Source organism: Leopardus geoffroyi, chromosome D4 (assembly GCF_018350155.1).
Source record: "Leopardus geoffroyi isolate Oge1 chromosome D4, O.geoffroyi_Oge1_pat1.0, whole genome shotgun sequence".
In the NCBI taxonomy this organism is placed as follows: domain Eukaryota; kingdom Metazoa; phylum Chordata; class Mammalia; order Carnivora; family Felidae; genus Leopardus; species Leopardus geoffroyi.
In genome coordinates, this window is record NC_059342.1 from 65,563,455 (window position 1) to 65,580,684 (window position 17,230).

Genomic DNA, 17,230 nt, shown 5'->3' on the forward strand with positions numbered 1-17,230 from the left:
TCAATGTGCTGTGTGTTTCTCCCTTTATTTTCTTAAAGTTTATTTATTTATTTTGAGCGAGAGAGCACAAGTGCAAGTGGGGGAGGGGGAAAAAGAGAGGGAGAAAGAGAATCCCAAGCAGGCTCAGTGCTGTCAGCACAGATCCCCATGTGGGGCTCAATCCCACGAACCTTGAGATCATGACCTGCGCTGAAATCAAGAGTCAGACACTTCACCAGCTGAGCCACCCAGGCACCCCTCTCTTTCCTTTTTTATAAAGCAAGCTATCAGATCAATCAAAAACTTGATTATGTTGACACAATTTTATTTTAGGAACTGGCATCCTGCTAAGCCATATCCAAAAAGTAATTATGTCGTGGGAAAGACAATCAGTTCAGTGGAAGCATTTATATCACACACCAAACCACAACTTCCTCTTGAGCAGTTAGATTTATATGTGCATTACAGATCAGAAAAAAGTGACAAGGTCTATAAAATATGACTTATATTAATATGAAGAATATGTGTATAATACACAAACATATATTTAAATTAGGAGAAAATATGCCAGAATGTTATCATGTACTTTTCTACATTTTCTGAATTCCCAGTATGAATTATGGTACTTTTATAATAAGAAAATTCATAAAAGAAAAGTAAAGGGATGTCTTCTCCCCTCTGTTAATTGTTTATATCTGAAACATAATACTTTTTTAATGTTTATTTATTTGACAGAGAGAGTGAGCAGGAGCAGAGGAGTGGCAGAGAGAAAGGGAGAGAATCTCCAGCAGTTTCATGTGGGGCTTAGTCTCACCAGCTGTGAGATCATGACCTGAGCTGAAATCAAGAGTCAGACACTTAACTGCATCAACCCAGGCACCCCAATACATTTTTGAATGGAAGACAAAGACAAGTCTGCAGGTGTCCAAATTGATATAATACTTCAATACATGACTGACGGAATACTTTATGTCATGAGTTAGGCTGCCTCTTCATGGCTTTGACTGTGCTGCTGCAACTGCCTGTATCCCCTTTTCTCCTTTTGCCTCCCAACATTCCAGTATCACCTTAAAGAAGAAAATTTAACCGTATCTCCAGGTACAACTTGTTTCTCCTCCTGATTTGAGATCTTATTAATTACCAAGAATTGACCTCTCCTATCTTTGTGACCCACTGTGGCTTGAACATAAATATATTTATCATGAAGCTGAAACCATTCTTTTTGCACTTTTCCAAGGAGATACCTGTACCTTGGGATTACAGACTGTAATTCATCTTTGTTTCCCCAGTATTTAACAGAATAGGTGCTCTGTGAATATTTGTTAAAGTAGAAAGGAGAAAGAGGGAGAGAGAATGAAGGATGGATTGTGTTAAATTGGAAATAGGCAATTGTAATGGACAATAGGGCTTCAGTCAAGAGAATTCTCTTTAAGAATGGCAGGAATTAGTCTGAAAGGAATCTGGCTGCTTTCAGTGTTAAGTTTTTATCTGTATCCATCCTAACCCAGCTATGATTGTGTATAGGTCCAGGGAGAATAAAAGGGGCTGTGTGTCAGTTGAAAGGTCTGTTTCACTAGACTCAGTAATGATTTGGGACTCCAACATCTCTGCTGTGGAATGCTTCTTTTTACAACTGAACATAACATACTTCACCAGTGCAGAGGCATTAGCGTAGTGGTGGTAGTAATGCTGGCTTTTGCCACCATAGGCCACTGGACATGGTGCCATTAAAATAAAGACAAAACAGTTTTGGAGGCCAGAAGCTGGGAAATCTCCATCATGTTAGTGGTCCTGGCTGTGACATCAGCAAATCTTAAGAGTAGCTGGTATTCAATAAATAGTGGTGATAGAGATGGCCTGATTCTAAGGCCACCAAGAGCTATCTCTTCTTAGGGCAGATCCATCTTCTTGGGGCAGCATCTCCATAGAATTGTTAAGGCTGGTGGTGGCTGTGGAATCCTGAATTAGGTAAAAGAATTTAATTAGAAGTTAACTTCTTTACCAATTTATTTATCATAGTCCTAAGTTTTTGCAGGTGCTGGACACATAGGAATGAAATGAATTTTCTTTTCTTATGGAGCTATAATTTTAGGAGGAAGAAACAGAAAATAAATAGATGAGTAAATAAATAATGTAATTTCAGGTGTTTACACCCAGGATGCAAAAGAATGGAATCCAGGATGACTTCTAGGTTTTGGAGAACGATTATGCTGTTTACTGAAACACAGAGTGCTGGGGTTTCAGTGGGCAAAATCAATGTTTGATTTTGGATAAGTAAATTTTGAGACGTTGACTTGCATGGAAACATTGATTAACCAGTTGGATAAAGGATTAGCCAGTTGGATCACAGCAATGAATCTCCACTGCAGAAAGCCTGAAATTAGGGCTAAGAACATTGGTAGTGCAGCCTGGAGCAGTAAGTAATGGCTGACAGCCAGCGGCTCCCTGGACTGACTTGTAGTCCTTATATCCCGTTTAGGGGTAGTCCCACATATGTTCAAGGATGTTTGCTCTGAAAGGAAAGGAGCTGGAATTGTTTGAGGAGCACATGGGAACTTGAAGGGAGCAAGATTTGAGTGCTAACGCTCATGTGATCTCATTGATACCTACAAATCAGTAAGGTATGGTGTGTTCTGGTAATAGATGCACATGCAAAGTGTTGCGTGTAATTATGTAACGAAGTGTCCCAGTGCGATTGTGTGTTTTCACTGTATGAGTAATTCACAACACTTATTACTGTCTCCAGGTTACTGATGTTATATTAGTGGAGACAGTGTGGTGTAATAGGAGAGTACTGGATTTGGAGCCAAAGTGAGGTAATTCTCCTTGAATGAAGAACACGTTGCCTCAGCTGCTGGATGTCCTATTGGCAGACAGTCTTCAGCTGTCACCACCTTCAGGGATTGCTTCCATTGCAGACAAGCATGTTTGCTAAGCTCACAACCGTTCCTGCGGTGGCCCACATCCAAAGTGGAAAGACTGTTTACAGACCACAGAGAGAGCTAGGCCTCAGCAGCCCCAACACTTCTCATGCTGGATGTTTGAGTCTTCCCAGCCCAGGCATCAAATATGTGAGTAAAAGTTTTAAGTTGACCTCAGCCCCAGTGATCACCTAACTACTACTGCATGACCCCAAGTGAGGATTGACTAGCTAAGCCTAGTCAACCCTCAGATGAGCAAACTAAGTGAGTGTCATTATTTTAAGCCACCATTTCAAGGTGGTTTGTTCACAGCTATGAATAACTGCAAGTATAATTGAATTATTTTACTTCTTTCTGCCTCAATCTCTCTGTCTATGATATGGGAATCTTTTTATTAAAACTTCTGAACCTATCTCATGAGAATGTTGTGGAAATAACCTTAATAGTGTATGTAAACTTGCTTTATAAGCTGTAAGATGCATTAGAGGTACAATTTATTATAATTATCACCATAAATCATCATTAACTGGGAAGAGAGTGTACAGAATACCAGAAGAGCATGGCTTCTGATTTCAAGGGGCAATGATATCAGCTTTCAGTTAATTATAATTTATCCTAAGCACATAAAGATTCGTGGTCTACATATTGGGAAAAATTAAATGTAAATAGAAGGGTCTTAAATGGGAAGGCGAATGGAAGTCAAGAAGTAGGTTTAAAAACAATAATGTAACATTCACTTTTCTTTATCTAGCTCTTCCATATACCTCAGATCAGAACAGTATTTTCAAGTATACTTATAGAGGGTACAATTTTGTCCTGTCCAGCTTCAAACATAGAAACTTGGCACTTAACAATTTGCTCTTTTGCACTCACTTACCATTGCCCCTATCCTGTCTTTGTTCTCTTCCCCTATATACTTCAAATGCCTGTATCTCCAACTTGATATAAATGTATGTAAAGAAACATTCCAGAGATTTTTCATAGAGTAACAATCATAGGGGTTACATAACACATGCTTGTAAAATAAATATAAAATCTAAACAGTGCAAATGTGATTTGAAAGATAATAAAGGATCGATGATTAGTTACTACCAAGCTTTTTAAAAATTTCATTGAAAATTGGGAATTCAACTACCAATGTGACCAGATTTTTAAAAAATTTTATTGATTTTCTAGATTCCAAGATTTTTCCCAAATCTTCATTAATGCAGCCTGCCAATTATTCCAGTTCCTGCTCCTTCCTTGGCTTTCTGGGCACCTCTGGGATTGCACTTCCTGAGCCCCTTATGGTAACAGTTGTGGTAAATTGTGAGTGTAAATTATTTTACTTTGGGTGGAACATTTTATTTTATTTTTTATTTTTAAATTTTGTTTATTTTGAGACACACACACACACACACACACACACACACACACACGAGTTGGGGAGGGGCAGAGAGAGAGAGAACCCCAATCCCAAGCAGGATTCGTGCTGTCAGCTCGGAGTCCGATGTGGGGCTCAATCCCACAAACCATGAGACCATGACCTGAGCCAGAATCAAGAGTCAGACACCCAACTGACTGAGCCACCCAGGTGCCCAAGTTGGGTGGGGCAATTTAATTCTGGTTTTAGACCATCCCAGAGCTCATGTTCCCTCTGGAAGAGATCCCTCTTCCCCCTGCTGACCTACAGTGGATCTATAACATGAGCAAGAAATAAACAGTCGTTGCTTTTTAAACCTTTGATATTTTTTTGTTTTTGTTCTGTTTTCTTTTCCCATAACATAACTTCCTGATACAATCTTACTGGTAGAGCCCCTAATACTTAGTGACCAGAACTGATTGATGGGCTTGGCAAAGCTTGAGGACAGCTGAATCACAGCTCAAGTACAATTTCTCTCCTTTCCAGTTCTTTGTCAGTGGAATATAAATTGGTTTAGTAATTCAGCACTTAATTTGAGATGCCAACTTGTTACCACAGCGAGCACAAGCCAGCACTTCTAATCATATGTACTCTTTAGGCTTTCCAAATTCTGTTAAACGTTTGCTAAAATAGGCTAGCTATAGTGTCTCAAATTATATCTGGAGTTTCCTGGGGTGGGTTCCACAGAGAATACAGTGAGCCTAGAGATTGGTATGCAGAAAGTTAATGCGAGAGTGCGGTCCAGAACAACACCTGTGACCAAGTGCAGAAAACAGAAGTGGCCCCAGGGAGATGCCGAACTACGATGCAATCACGAGGCCTCAGCTGACTGTATGGACAGCTATTTAGATGGCCCTTTCTATTTGCCCTAGTTGAAGCAAAGGAGCTTTTGTGTCCATGCACCAACCATTCACTGGCGGTAACTGATCACAGAGAGGTGTCATTTCAGCTGGGCAGCTGGCTTCAGAGGAGAGCAAACTGGGAAGGGGCTCAGTTGTGAGCTATCAGCGGCCACCACTCCTGGCAGCCGAAGGAACTTCTGCCTCCGTCCTGAAGGGGAGTCTGTGGTGCAACCCAGCATCTAGTACAAGAGTAATAGAAATTCCTAATAAGATCACTGGAGCCTGTACTAGGTTATCTCCTATGGAAACTGCTACCTCTTAGTTTTTGTCCACAATGATCTGTGCACTTAAACTGTTGTTTCCCAACTCCAACTGTCAGAAGCATATTTACCCTTAAGGATTCAGCTCAGACAGCATCTAGGAAAACCCTACCAGGAAATACCTCTTGATGTTGTTTTCAGCTATGATTGTTTTTCCTCTTTTGGACTCTCTTGACACTCTACGCCAGTCCTGTGTTATCAGTTTGCTTTGAATGGGGAAAAGGTCCTCTAAGTGAATGACTATGAAGCTGCTCATCAAATCTGACGCGTAGAGAATTGAAGATGGAAGATGGTAGGGTTGGGGGGGATAACATGAGAAATTCAGATAGGACATTCTAGTGCCATTTGTTTTTCTGGGGTCCCACACAGATGACACTAAGCCTGGGAGACCCAGAGTATCTGCTGTTCCATGTTATGTCCTGTAAGCTAGGTTCTTCTCTCTTTCTCCATATTCTGTGGACTTTCCTTATTATTATCCTAAAGCTTCAGTAGAAGATTGTTTACATGTCCCATTCTTGACTTGTCCTTGTTTCAGAGACTTAGAGGGAGAGCTTGGCCTTGTTTCAGAGACTTAGAGGGAGAACACGTAGTTTCCAGGCCTTCTGCCCCCATTCCCACCCCTGACTCCATCCCATGATGGTTGTGGTGTTAAATATTGAAAATTTTGCTTAGGGTGAGGGAAATGTCAGAGAATAAGAATCTGAGCTGTCAGGTCTAACTGTTCTTTTCTAAGTAGAACTCCTCCCTAGAGAGTCAACCTCTGCTTATCTGTTTTAATTTTTATTTTGCAGGGAAGTAATTTCTTTATACTTTAAATTAACATTATTCATATGCATGTTTTATTTCTTCATTAGACCTTAATTTACTTGAGATAAACAGTAAATTTGGGGAAATCACTAGAAGACTTAATTTTCCCATTGGCAAAATGAGTGGCTATAATTCTTCAAGGGCTCTTCTATCTGCAGAAGTTACTAATTTTATGTGAGTCAGCCTAAAATGATAGGATGTCACAATTCTAGAAAGGTTGAGAATACCTTATCTCTGGTTTCCATATTAGTTTGCTGGCAGATATGCTGCCTACATTTTTTTGTTACTGTCAAGCGAAATAACTGCTCTGGAACAGAGGGCGAGAATAACACAAAGAAAGTAAAACAAAGAAATTGCACAACAGCCATCATCAGGAACTCAGGGGCAATTTGACTTAAAGCAGCTTGAAATTTTAAAGGAAAAACAGAAAATGCAATCTGTTTTCTCTTTTGCTTCCTGTTTCTTCTTTAAATAAGCACAGTCTATCTCCCCAAAGATTTTCCCCTAAAAAGAAAACACATTGCACAGCTTGTCCTATAATTTAAATCACAATTAAGCTTCCAGTTAGAATATATCATCATAAATCTGCTATAAATCCCCCAGTGTTCCCTTAAATTCCCTTACCCTTAAACAGCATGACCCCAGGTTTATTTTCCCTAGACATAAAAAGTTGAATTATAGCTTATTTATGAGTTTCATGAATAAGACTAATTTGATTGCCATTTGTAGAGAAATTCTCACCAGGTTATTACACTCCTAGATCCCATTAACTAATAAAAACTATACAAAATAAAAATGACTTCAAATTAGCTCAAGCAAGATTGCTGGCAACATTTCTTTATATAAAAAGAAGATGCCACTGACCATCACTATGAAGAATATTTCCTCCTGTTGCCCCTGCTCAGCACTTTGACCTATGTTAAATACAACCTACTTTTTATATACATTTACAAATCTGCCTTTTAGCCTGTCATTTATTCTTGGTGGGATATTGCTCCTTCACTGAGAATCTACTCCCTGTGCACAGTGGTTAAAGTTGTTCAGATTTTATGTTTTGACCTAAACCTGGGTACCCACTATAAATCCAGACTTGACTTGACAATGTCCAGCATCTGGTAAAATAGGTCAGCTGAGGTTTCAATGACTTGAGGGCTTCAGTAATCACAGAGAAAGGAAAATGACCGGAGGCATTAAGACTGCTAGCTACTTCTAGGGCAGTATAAGATTATTGCAAAAAGTCATGCTTTGTAATCAATAAAATAACAACTGATAGCCACTACAGTATAAGCTCCATAAGGCAGAAATTTTTTGTTGTACTGTTCACTGACATTGTAAGCACTCAAGCATTTGTTGAATAAACGGATGGACTTTAGTCCTGGCTTTTTTCTATGATCAAAGTCTAGTTCTGTGATCCTGCTTCTTCATCTATAAAATGGAGATAAAAATAAAAGAATTGTTGAGTTACATAAAGTAACTTTGGAGAAGTGTTTGGAACTTGTGCTGCACAAGTATAAATACATCAATATTTTAAACAATAAAATTTTTAATAACTTAATAAGATGACTCAAGCTAAGTCTGAAATAAGATTATTTTAAATCCCTTGAAGGACAATGATGGGCAAAACTGTTGTTTGAAACTTGCAAGCACTGTTTTTTCCCCTAAAATGTGAAGGATTAGTTAAACTTTTAGGCCTGAAAAGCCTCTGTTTTTGGAGAATCCTCTGAATGGATATTCAAGTTTATACAAATGTAGAACAATGACTCTCTGCTGAAATAGAAAGATTTTAGATATACAGCATAAAGAAAATAAACAGCATGCTTAATATTGTAACATTTTTATTAATTTAGGCAGAATCTGTCTTAAAAATATGTTTCCCTACTATGTATCAATCTCAATTATTCTATGTCTGTACATTATTGCTTGTCCTTATAGAAGTTGATAAGCATTTTGTTTTTCCAAGCAGTGACCCATAGAGATTGGGAGAGGAGACCTAGAAATGGCAGAAAAGAGTGGAAGACATGATTTTCATTGCCATAGGAACACATTGTCACAAAGGACATAAAGAGAATTTAATTTGGATTGCTGAAGCCCCACATGAATATCCCACAAATGCTGTATTTTGAAGTAAAACAACAACAACAACAACCTCAAACTCTTAGAAATGTATTAATGTTACATTATCCTGGCCTGAAGTCCCTTGGGAAGCAAAGGGCAAGACCCCACCCTTATGGATGGGAGTGGGATTTGGGGAGAATGGAGTATTCAGAGAATGGAGACTGAAAGGGAATAGCCAGAGGGCTGTGGATTCTCTATCTGCCACCCACCCGGAGTGGGGAGGAGGTAGAATGGAAATCAATGTTTAGAGATAGGGTCAGAATGGGAAAGGGAGGAGAGTGATCAAGGTAATTCCTGAGGTTCTGTGCATGTTAATGTTTGATGGAGTATACAGGTAACTCTAGGAATTTTTAAAAGGGCAAAAGTACAACAAAACAACAACCAATGTTCATTTGAAAAATCTAAAAAACAGAATGAGTATTCTCTGGTTTAGAAAGAATGACCACCTTTATAATCTTCATATGTCCTTGTAGCTGTTCAACAGTTCAGTAAATATTGATGGAGCACAACTGTGTCAACAACTGGGCTGGATGCTAAGTTTACAGACTAATAAGGCAAGACCACTGATATCAAGGTGCTCACAGTGGGGAGAAACAGCATATAAATGATTAAATACAATAACATGTTAAGAGGAGTCTGTGTGTGTAATAAAGGAGCACAAAGGAGGAGCAGTAATTATACTGGGCAACAACCAGGAGGTGGTGATATTTGAATCATATTCTTTCAGTCTGAAACTGCAGCTGTTCCCCTGCATAATAGATGCGTGTTTTTACTTTACAGGTCAAAAAAGTAGCATGGGGAAACTATATGGTACTGACAGCCCTCTGAAGCGAAACACTGGAATGTGTATTCCATGGCAGATTACTCAGTTTTGTGATTATCACAGTGGTCACTGATGGTATTACACAAATAGAACACTGCTAGCTGGCATAAAAAAAAATTGCTTCAATGTTATATCAGTGAAAAATAATCACTACCATTAATTTGCTGAACTTTAAAATATTGAATAATTTGTGGAATATATTAAATATTGCAATATTCTGCATTTTCAAGTCTTTTTTGAAAACTGTTCTTTCCCTTTACCTTAATCAGAAAGCGGCAAATGAACCCTCTAAACTTATTCATATACAACCAATATTTATTGTCTACCATGTGCTAAGCATTGAGGTATGTCACAAAGATATGTCACAATAGGAATAAAGGTCAGAAGAAAAATCTGAATGAAGGATTAAGAGATTAAATAGGGTGCAAGTAATTCCTCCAGAAATGGATCAGATCTGGGGACTGAAATAGAAATAGAAATGCACATGGGGTGAGATGTAGAGAGGATGGGTATTTCAAGTTCAGCATGTGCAAAGACACAGAGATGGAGAACATCAACATTTCAGAAATGACACAAAGTTTTTTAAAATGGCACATACAGGGACACCTGGGTAGCTCAGTCGGTTAAGCTTCTGACTCTTGATTTTGACTCAGGTGAGGTGTCTCGTGGTTGGTGAAATCAAGCCTCACAGTGGGCTCTGTGCTGACAGCGAAGAGCCTGTTTGGGAGTCTCTCTTCCTCTCTCTCTGTCCCTCTCCCATTCGTGCTGTCTCTCAAAATAAGTAAAGAAACTTAAAAAATAAAATGGCACATACAATGCTCCATTATCTGAGGCTTCTGTGATCTCCTACACTAAATCTTGATACTTCTTGCATCAAACATTATGTCTCTTCTATGCCCTTGGCTGTGCAGTCTACTTTATTTATAATGCATTCTACTCTTTTTCTCTGGTTATGTCTTTATACAGGTCATCTCTACTCAACTATGGACTCCTTAGGGACAGACTCACATCTTATTCATCTTTGTATCCCAACACTTAACATACTTCTTGGCATAAGGTAGGCATTCTATAAATGCCTTTTGAATTCATTCATTCATTCATCCATCCATTAACAAAGTTATCACATTATCTTTTGTCATTGGTTGGTGCTTGGTTTACAGTAAGGAACACAAAAAAAAAAAAAAAAAAGACAAGGTGATCTAAGGAAGAAACAGGAGACTGGGAAAGTAGGTTGAGAATAAATTATGGAAAGCCTGGCATGCCACCTTAAAGAGATTAGAATTAATTCTGTAGGCAATTTTCACCAAGGATTTACACAGAATGAAGAGATACCATATTTCTGATAGAGCAACATAAGTATTTTGTAGAACTTTAGAGAGGGCAGAGACTGGCACTAATAAGTACTACAGAAGTAGGAATTTAAGTCAGAATTCAAAGAATAAGAAATACTTGTGACTCTAGAGAATTGAAAAATGATGTAGATGACTACAGAGAAAATGCTAATTACAGAAGAGGCAGAATTTGTGAAATAAAAATCTAAGGGTGAAGATGTGTTTGGATCTCATAAGAAATAATAGTAATAAAAGGGAACCAATTGGAAGAAGATAAAGCAGATGTGTATGGATTTGAAATAAAAAGTAAGATACCATCATGACATAGAGAACAATGAATAAAATGAGAATTGTATTTGAGACAAAGGAGCCAGTAATTATCTCTATAAAGGAAGGGGTGTGGCAGAATAGAAGAGGTAAACTGAGTAGCTTTGGCCATAAACCATGGAAGTGATAAAAGCCTGGAGAGCTGAAAAACTAAAATTACAAATATGAAATAAGAAGGGGTGCCAAGGTGACTCAGTCAGTTAAGCGTCCATCTCTCTCTCTCTCTCTCTCTCGCTTTTTTTTTTTTAACTTATTTTTATTTTTTGAGAGAGAGAGGGCGCAAGTGAGCCAGGGACAGAGAGAGGGAGAGGCTGAGAGAGAGAAGCAGGGGTCACCCTAAGTGGGTGAGCTCACTCGATGCGAGACTCATCATGACCTGAGCTGAAGTCAGGTGCTTAACCAACTGAGCCATCCAGGCTCCAGTATCATATCCAACTCTTGATTTCAGCTCAGGTCATGATCTCAAGATTTGTGAGATTGAGCCCCGTGCTGTCAGTGAGGAGCCTGCTTGGGATTCTCTCTCTCTCCTCTCTCTTTCTCTCTCTTAAAATAAACAAACTTAAAAATATACATATATGAAATAAGAAGATATTGCATTTTATGAATATTGTGTGAAAATATTTTCTTAAAGAGCTGGTTGGCACGAGACTTCTCTGTTTTCTTAGGAAAAGCTACTTTCTATATGGAATGTAAGAATGTGAAAGCAAGGCTTGAAGGAGCAAAACAAAGATCTGACTTATGTTTTCAAAAATGAGACCTCCTCTAATATGGTTGAACTTCCCTTTATAAACTAATACTGGATAAAATATAATTATTGTTATATAAGCCATATGCCAAACTCAATAGCAAAAAAACAAAAAAAATATAGGAAACTCACTGTGCCAGAAATAAACTGAAAAACAGAAGAGCAGAAACTGATGCCATGGCAGCCCTCCCAACATTTTATCCTTAGTTATACGGCCCAAGAGCCAGCTGCCGGGTTCCAGTGCACAAGCACAAGGCCTTGAGCCTCAGTGAGGCAGAGAAGCAGGAAAATCCTGGAGCCTTAAACAACTGCCAGTCACTGGGACTGGAAAAATTCCACCTCCTAGTCTGGAAGAAGCAAAGAAGTTTGTTCTTTGCTTGGGGCTTTGAATAGGGGTTAAAAACAAAAGGTACCTGTGAGAAATAAAACACCTCGGCCTGCAAGATATAAATTTACAGTATCTGCATAATTCAGGAACTACAAACTGAGAAATAATCATTTACAAATGCCCCAGGATATTTAAGAGCCAAAGAACCCTGGCAGAAACAAATACATAACTGTTCTGAAGGGACTCTTTCACAACTCAGGGCATAAGAGACTTCCATAAAACAAAACAACCCCATCCCAGAACAGCACCACGGGAGGATATAAATCACTATGAGTAAAACTCAGCAAATGTTGTAAACAGTAGAGTTAGGAACTCAAAAGCTGGAAATAATAGAAGTACCTGAAAGAGAAGAAAAAGACACTTGATTAAAGAGGCCAACTAATGGAAATCATGATGAAAGAATATAGGCAGATTTCACAAAGAACCAAACAGAACATGTAGTACTAAAAACAGTATTGTCACTGAAATGAAAATGAATGGGTCTAACCAGATCCCATAGGTGAATGAATATAGTCACCTCTTTTTCTGTTCCTTATTTTAAATTATGCTCAGCTATATTTCTTGTCATACAGGCTATATGTGGTGTATTCAAAATGTGCTGCTATGCAGTACAATTTTACAATATGAACTTCCCATCATTATCAGTTCATGCCCTTGAACCCCAGTTTATCTCTCAACAAAATGAATCAACCTTTCCTTACATCTGCAGTCAAGGTAAAGTCCTTTTATTTTCTTCTTCTGTCCTAAATTGCAGGGAGAGAGGATTCATCAACGTCCCAAGAAGAGCTACTTTAGGACTCTAAAATTAGAAATGTGCATCCAGGGAAAGAGGGTCCTTCCCAGTGCTCTGGAAGAAAAGACCAAATCTTTTTCCTAGGTCCCTCTTATGGCTTGATCAGTGCCCCTGTTGGTACTGCTGCCTTGTACATAAGGACTAAAACTCTACCAGCCTGCCCATCTTGAAGCTTTCAAAAGATTTTGATCCATGATAATGAAACAACAACAGTCCTCTATTTTTACTACATTTACTCTACAACCTATCTTTACTTCCAGACTTTCCCTTTCCAAATTAGGGGAGTGTTAGTGGCTTTGTGCCTTGGTCTTCTTCACTTCCCTGTGATCTTAGGAGGCATTTGTAAGTAAGCCATTAGTTATTTCATCATCATTCCATACGAATAGAAATTCCTTACTGTTCCTGGCCTGCTGGAAAACTAAAACAGATACATATCTCTCCCTTTATAAGCAATTTTCATTTAAGTAAATACTTTCAGTGGGAGTAGGTATGTATAGTCTTATAACTACTCATAAGTGCTCATCCAGAAGTGCATTTGCATATGTTTTCATCCATTTGACTTAAATATATGTGAATTAATCTATTAAATAAGGGCAAAGGCTAATTGTGTCCATTTTCACCCCAAAGAAATGTTTATTTCACAACTTGGTAAAACCCATTTTAGGGTTTGTTGGCAAATTAAAATTCTTTACTCACAAAGTGATGGAGACATAGTTGAAAATAAATGTATATTAAAATTGAATACACCATTTGTAACCAGGATGGAGCCAGACAGTAGAATGCTAAGCGAAGTAAGTCAGAGAGAGACATACCGTATGATTACACTCACGTGGAATTTAAGAAACAAACGAGCAAAGAGAGAGAAAGAGACAAACCAAGAAACAGACTCTCAACTAGAGAACAAACTGATGGTTACCAGAAGGGAAGTGGGTGGGGGGGAATGGGTGAGATAGGTGATCGGGATTAAGGAGTGCACTTGTAATGAGCACCGAATGATGTACAGATGTGATGAATCACTATATTGAATACCTGAAACTAATATAACACTCTATATGTTAACTATACTGGAATTAAAAACTTAAAAAAAATTGAATAGAACCAACATATGTGAGCTGTAGAATGTAGGGAATGCAGAAACCAAGGCAGAGAGATAAATGCTTAACTAAAAGATGTTAGGCCAGTAACCACTGACATTACAGAAGGGGGTGGGATATGACAATACATAGTTCTTAAGTAAACAAAACTAACCCCCCCCCCAAAAAAAACACTTATTTTATCCTCTTAGGAAGAGAATGAATTTCAAAACATAGGCCCATTATTGGCGGTTCTTGATAGTTCTACTGGTGTCCAATGCTGCAAAGCCATTCCTGGGTGAAGAAATTTTAAACATAGGACTTAAAATAGCATACCAGCTACACCATCTTTTTATACCTCACATAGGGACAGCACGACAGTGCAATCTGCCGCTGTCCCTCCTTAGTAGTATCAGAATGCTCAACTGTGAGTAAACTGGTCAGTTTTGTTTGTTGATAACAGCACACACTGATAAATACAGAATCCTATTAATGGTACTGGATTCTGAACACGAAGAGGAATAGTATATAACCATTTAACAATACGCGATATGAAGCTACACTGCTTGGGAGCAAATCCCAGCTTCTCCACTTATTACTTGGAGTAAGTTGCTTGACCTGTGTTCGCTCACCTGTGAAATGAAAACAATGTCACGGGTTTCACAGAGTTGCGACAGGATTTGAAAGCCCTTGGAACCCAGCCTGGCATAAATATTAACAATCCGGTTTCCAAAGAAATTCTGTGAAATGTTAGTTCTGCCACTACTTTAACAGAAGCGCAGGGAAGGAAACACCTATTTGCCCACCACCTGCCAGCCCCACACAATTTCCTATGGGATCAGCACAGCTCTCGACAGCGAGTACTAACGTCCCGCCCCGACGCGAAATTTGAGATGAAAAAGCCCGCCAGAGACCGGAGCCACGAGGGGCGGAGCCAGAACGCCACCACCCCCCACCAACAGTGCCCCGAAGTTCCGCGCCTTCCAGCACCGACAAAGCACAGCTTCTATTTTTGACAAATCTGAGCCAAATCGGATAAATTCTGAGTCTTCTGAAATACACTGGTAACACTACTTAGAAGCCTTCCCGCCTCCCTGCCTTCAGGACTCAGAGAAAGCTGCCGTCCGCACCAGCTAGTTTCTCCCCCCCGCCCCCCCCCGCAAAACCCGCGAGACTCTGGACGGGGCGGGGCCACCGGGACAGCCCGAGGCCAGATGGGACCTGAAGTGGGGTGGGGTTGGCGAAACTCGAGGCCCTTGGCTGCAGTATGAGGCTGCCCGTGGGGTGCCGGACGCCGAGCTCAGCAAATGCCGCTTTCTCCTTTAGTCTTCAGGTCCCAGCTCTTGCATCCCTGGAGTTACCATTGTCGTGACGCTCTTTCCTATCCCTCTGTCACTTTGATTGTTCGATGGGAGGGAAAATTAGAACCTCTAAGTTAGGCATCTCGTAGGCACCTGGCAATGAAATCGGCAGTGGAGGTGGGGTCCTTTGCTCGCGCCGAAATTCAAAGGCATAAATATTTCCGGCCTGGGTGTAGATCGTGGAGCGAGTGTCTTAGCCACTATGTTGCAATTCGCTTAGTAGCGCCCAAGGCCAGGCAAGGGTGAACCCAGTCTCTGTTCTTGTGACCAGGAGTAGCTTGTGGGGAGCCTCAAGCCCGGAGGGCCTGGCGCAGTGGTGAGGCAGGTGGGTGAGCTGGGCCGGTTGGGCCTAGTCAGGCATTCCTGGCTGGAAAGGAAGATAGGGTTTTTTGTGTGTGTGTGCGTGGAAGGAGGGATTAGCAAGACTGGACCTCAAACTAAAATTAGTCCTAAAGGGTTCCTGGTAGAATGTCTACTTTCTCTCCAGCCTTGGAGTGGTGCAAACAATTGTTGATAGAAAGGCCTGGTGGGGCGAGGGAACAGGCCGAGTGAAAACAGAATCTCGAGAATATATGGGATTCATCTATTTAAGTAAATGTTGACTGACTCCCCGCGCCCTCGAGTCAGGCACTATTAGGGCATACAGCGGTGGAACATGCCAAGATTTTACAGAAACTTTCATTATGATAGTTTGGGTAGACAAATACAAAAATACTGTTTAGCGTCATCTTTTTAATTTCTTAAATGTTTATTTATTTTTGAGAGAAACAGAGTGCGAGTTGGGGAGGGGCAGAGCGAGAGGGAGACAGAATCCAAGCAGGCTCCAGGCTCTGAGCTGTCAGCACAGAGCCCCATGGGGGGCTGGAGCCCACGAACCTGAGATCAAGAGGCTTCACCGACTGAGCTACCCAGGCACCCCAGTTTAGCGTCATCTTTAAGTACAGTGAAGGAAAAGAAGGAGGGGATGGGGACAGGTGCGTTTTTATATAGAGAAGTCAGGACCTCAGTATGGTGACATTTAAGCAAAGTCGTGAGTGTAGTAAAGGAGAGTGAGTCATGTCTGTATCAGGGAGAAGGACATTGGGGGCAGAGGGAGTGGGATATGAAATAATCGGTAGTTTCTGTTAAGAGTATGATAAAGATGGAAGGGAAGGCTGGAAAATTAAGTCGTTGACTTCCAGGTTGAATTAATGGTTTAATTAACTTCTAATTAAGTTGGAAAAAGTGTCCTTACTTCAGAGGAAGTAGCTCAGCAAGTGGCTCTTTTATTTCTATTAAGCCATTAAGTCGTTTTTATGTTTTAGTCTTTCTACATACGTCATGATTCCAGATTTCTGTTCCACTTATTGTATTTCTGTTTTGTACAGAACTGCTTTGTGGCCTGTTTGATTCCTAGCAGTTTACCTGTCCAAGTCAGTAGTGAAGATGCATGTTAAGTCAATCATTCTTGAGGGATTTAAGTCCTATGCTCAGAGGACTGAAGTCAATGGTTTTGACCCCCTCTTCAATGCTATCACCGGTTTAAATGGTAGTGGGAAATCCAACATATTGGACTCCATCTGCTTTTTGCTGGGCATCTCCAACCTGTCTCAGGTAAACTTTCTGATATATATGAATTATAAGTTTGGGGAACCTCAAGAGAATCCTCATTGAATTTGGACACTATTGCCAGTTTTCATTTGCATTTTTAAGTTTATGTGAATTATCTTTTTTTTTTCATTTCTATTGGGTTTTTACTGAACTTAACCTACCATTCTTTGTTTAAAATTAGAATAAAGCTTGAGTTTTCTATAATCCAGGACACTTTTTTTTGTTTGTTTTTTTGAATGAAGTATAGTTGTCATAATCTAGGGCACTTTTAAAAACCTTGACTGCATTCACTATAGGAGGGGGGTCAGTAAAGTTTTTTTGTAAGAATCAAATAACTTGTCTTATAATGTCAAACAACTTACAAGTACTTTAGTACTTTACCAAATTCTGAAATAACCATACAGAATTATTCA

The 17,230-nt window shown here is 39.7% G+C and overlaps 1 protein-coding gene and 1 long non-coding RNA gene across 4 annotated transcripts in view; both read left to right on the forward strand.

The window, feature by feature from the left end:
* Positions 1 to 4,079: 4,079 nt before the first annotated feature.
* On the forward strand, positions 4,080 to 13,361 carry LOC123593033. The gene is made up of 3 exons (XR_006710065.1): positions 4,080 to 4,208; positions 10,176 to 10,266; positions 12,755 to 13,361. It is a non-coding gene; the product is annotated as an uncharacterized LOC123593033 (long non-coding RNA).
* A 1,785-nt stretch (positions 13,362 to 15,146) lies between these two features.
* Positions 15,147 to 17,230, forward strand: part of SMC2 (structural maintenance of chromosomes 2) — a 68,010-nt gene continuing 65,926 nt past the window's right edge. For all 3 annotated transcript variants that reach the window (XM_045470402.1, XM_045470401.1, XM_045470403.1), the window contains exons 1-2: positions 15,147 to 15,552; positions 16,595 to 16,820. In XM_045470402.1, the coding sequence (XP_045326358.1) occupies positions 16,653 to 16,820 (168 nt within the window). In that variant the 5' untranslated portion in view covers positions 15,147 to 15,552; positions 16,595 to 16,652. The remainder of the gene's footprint in view (positions 15,553 to 16,594; positions 16,821 to 17,230) is intronic.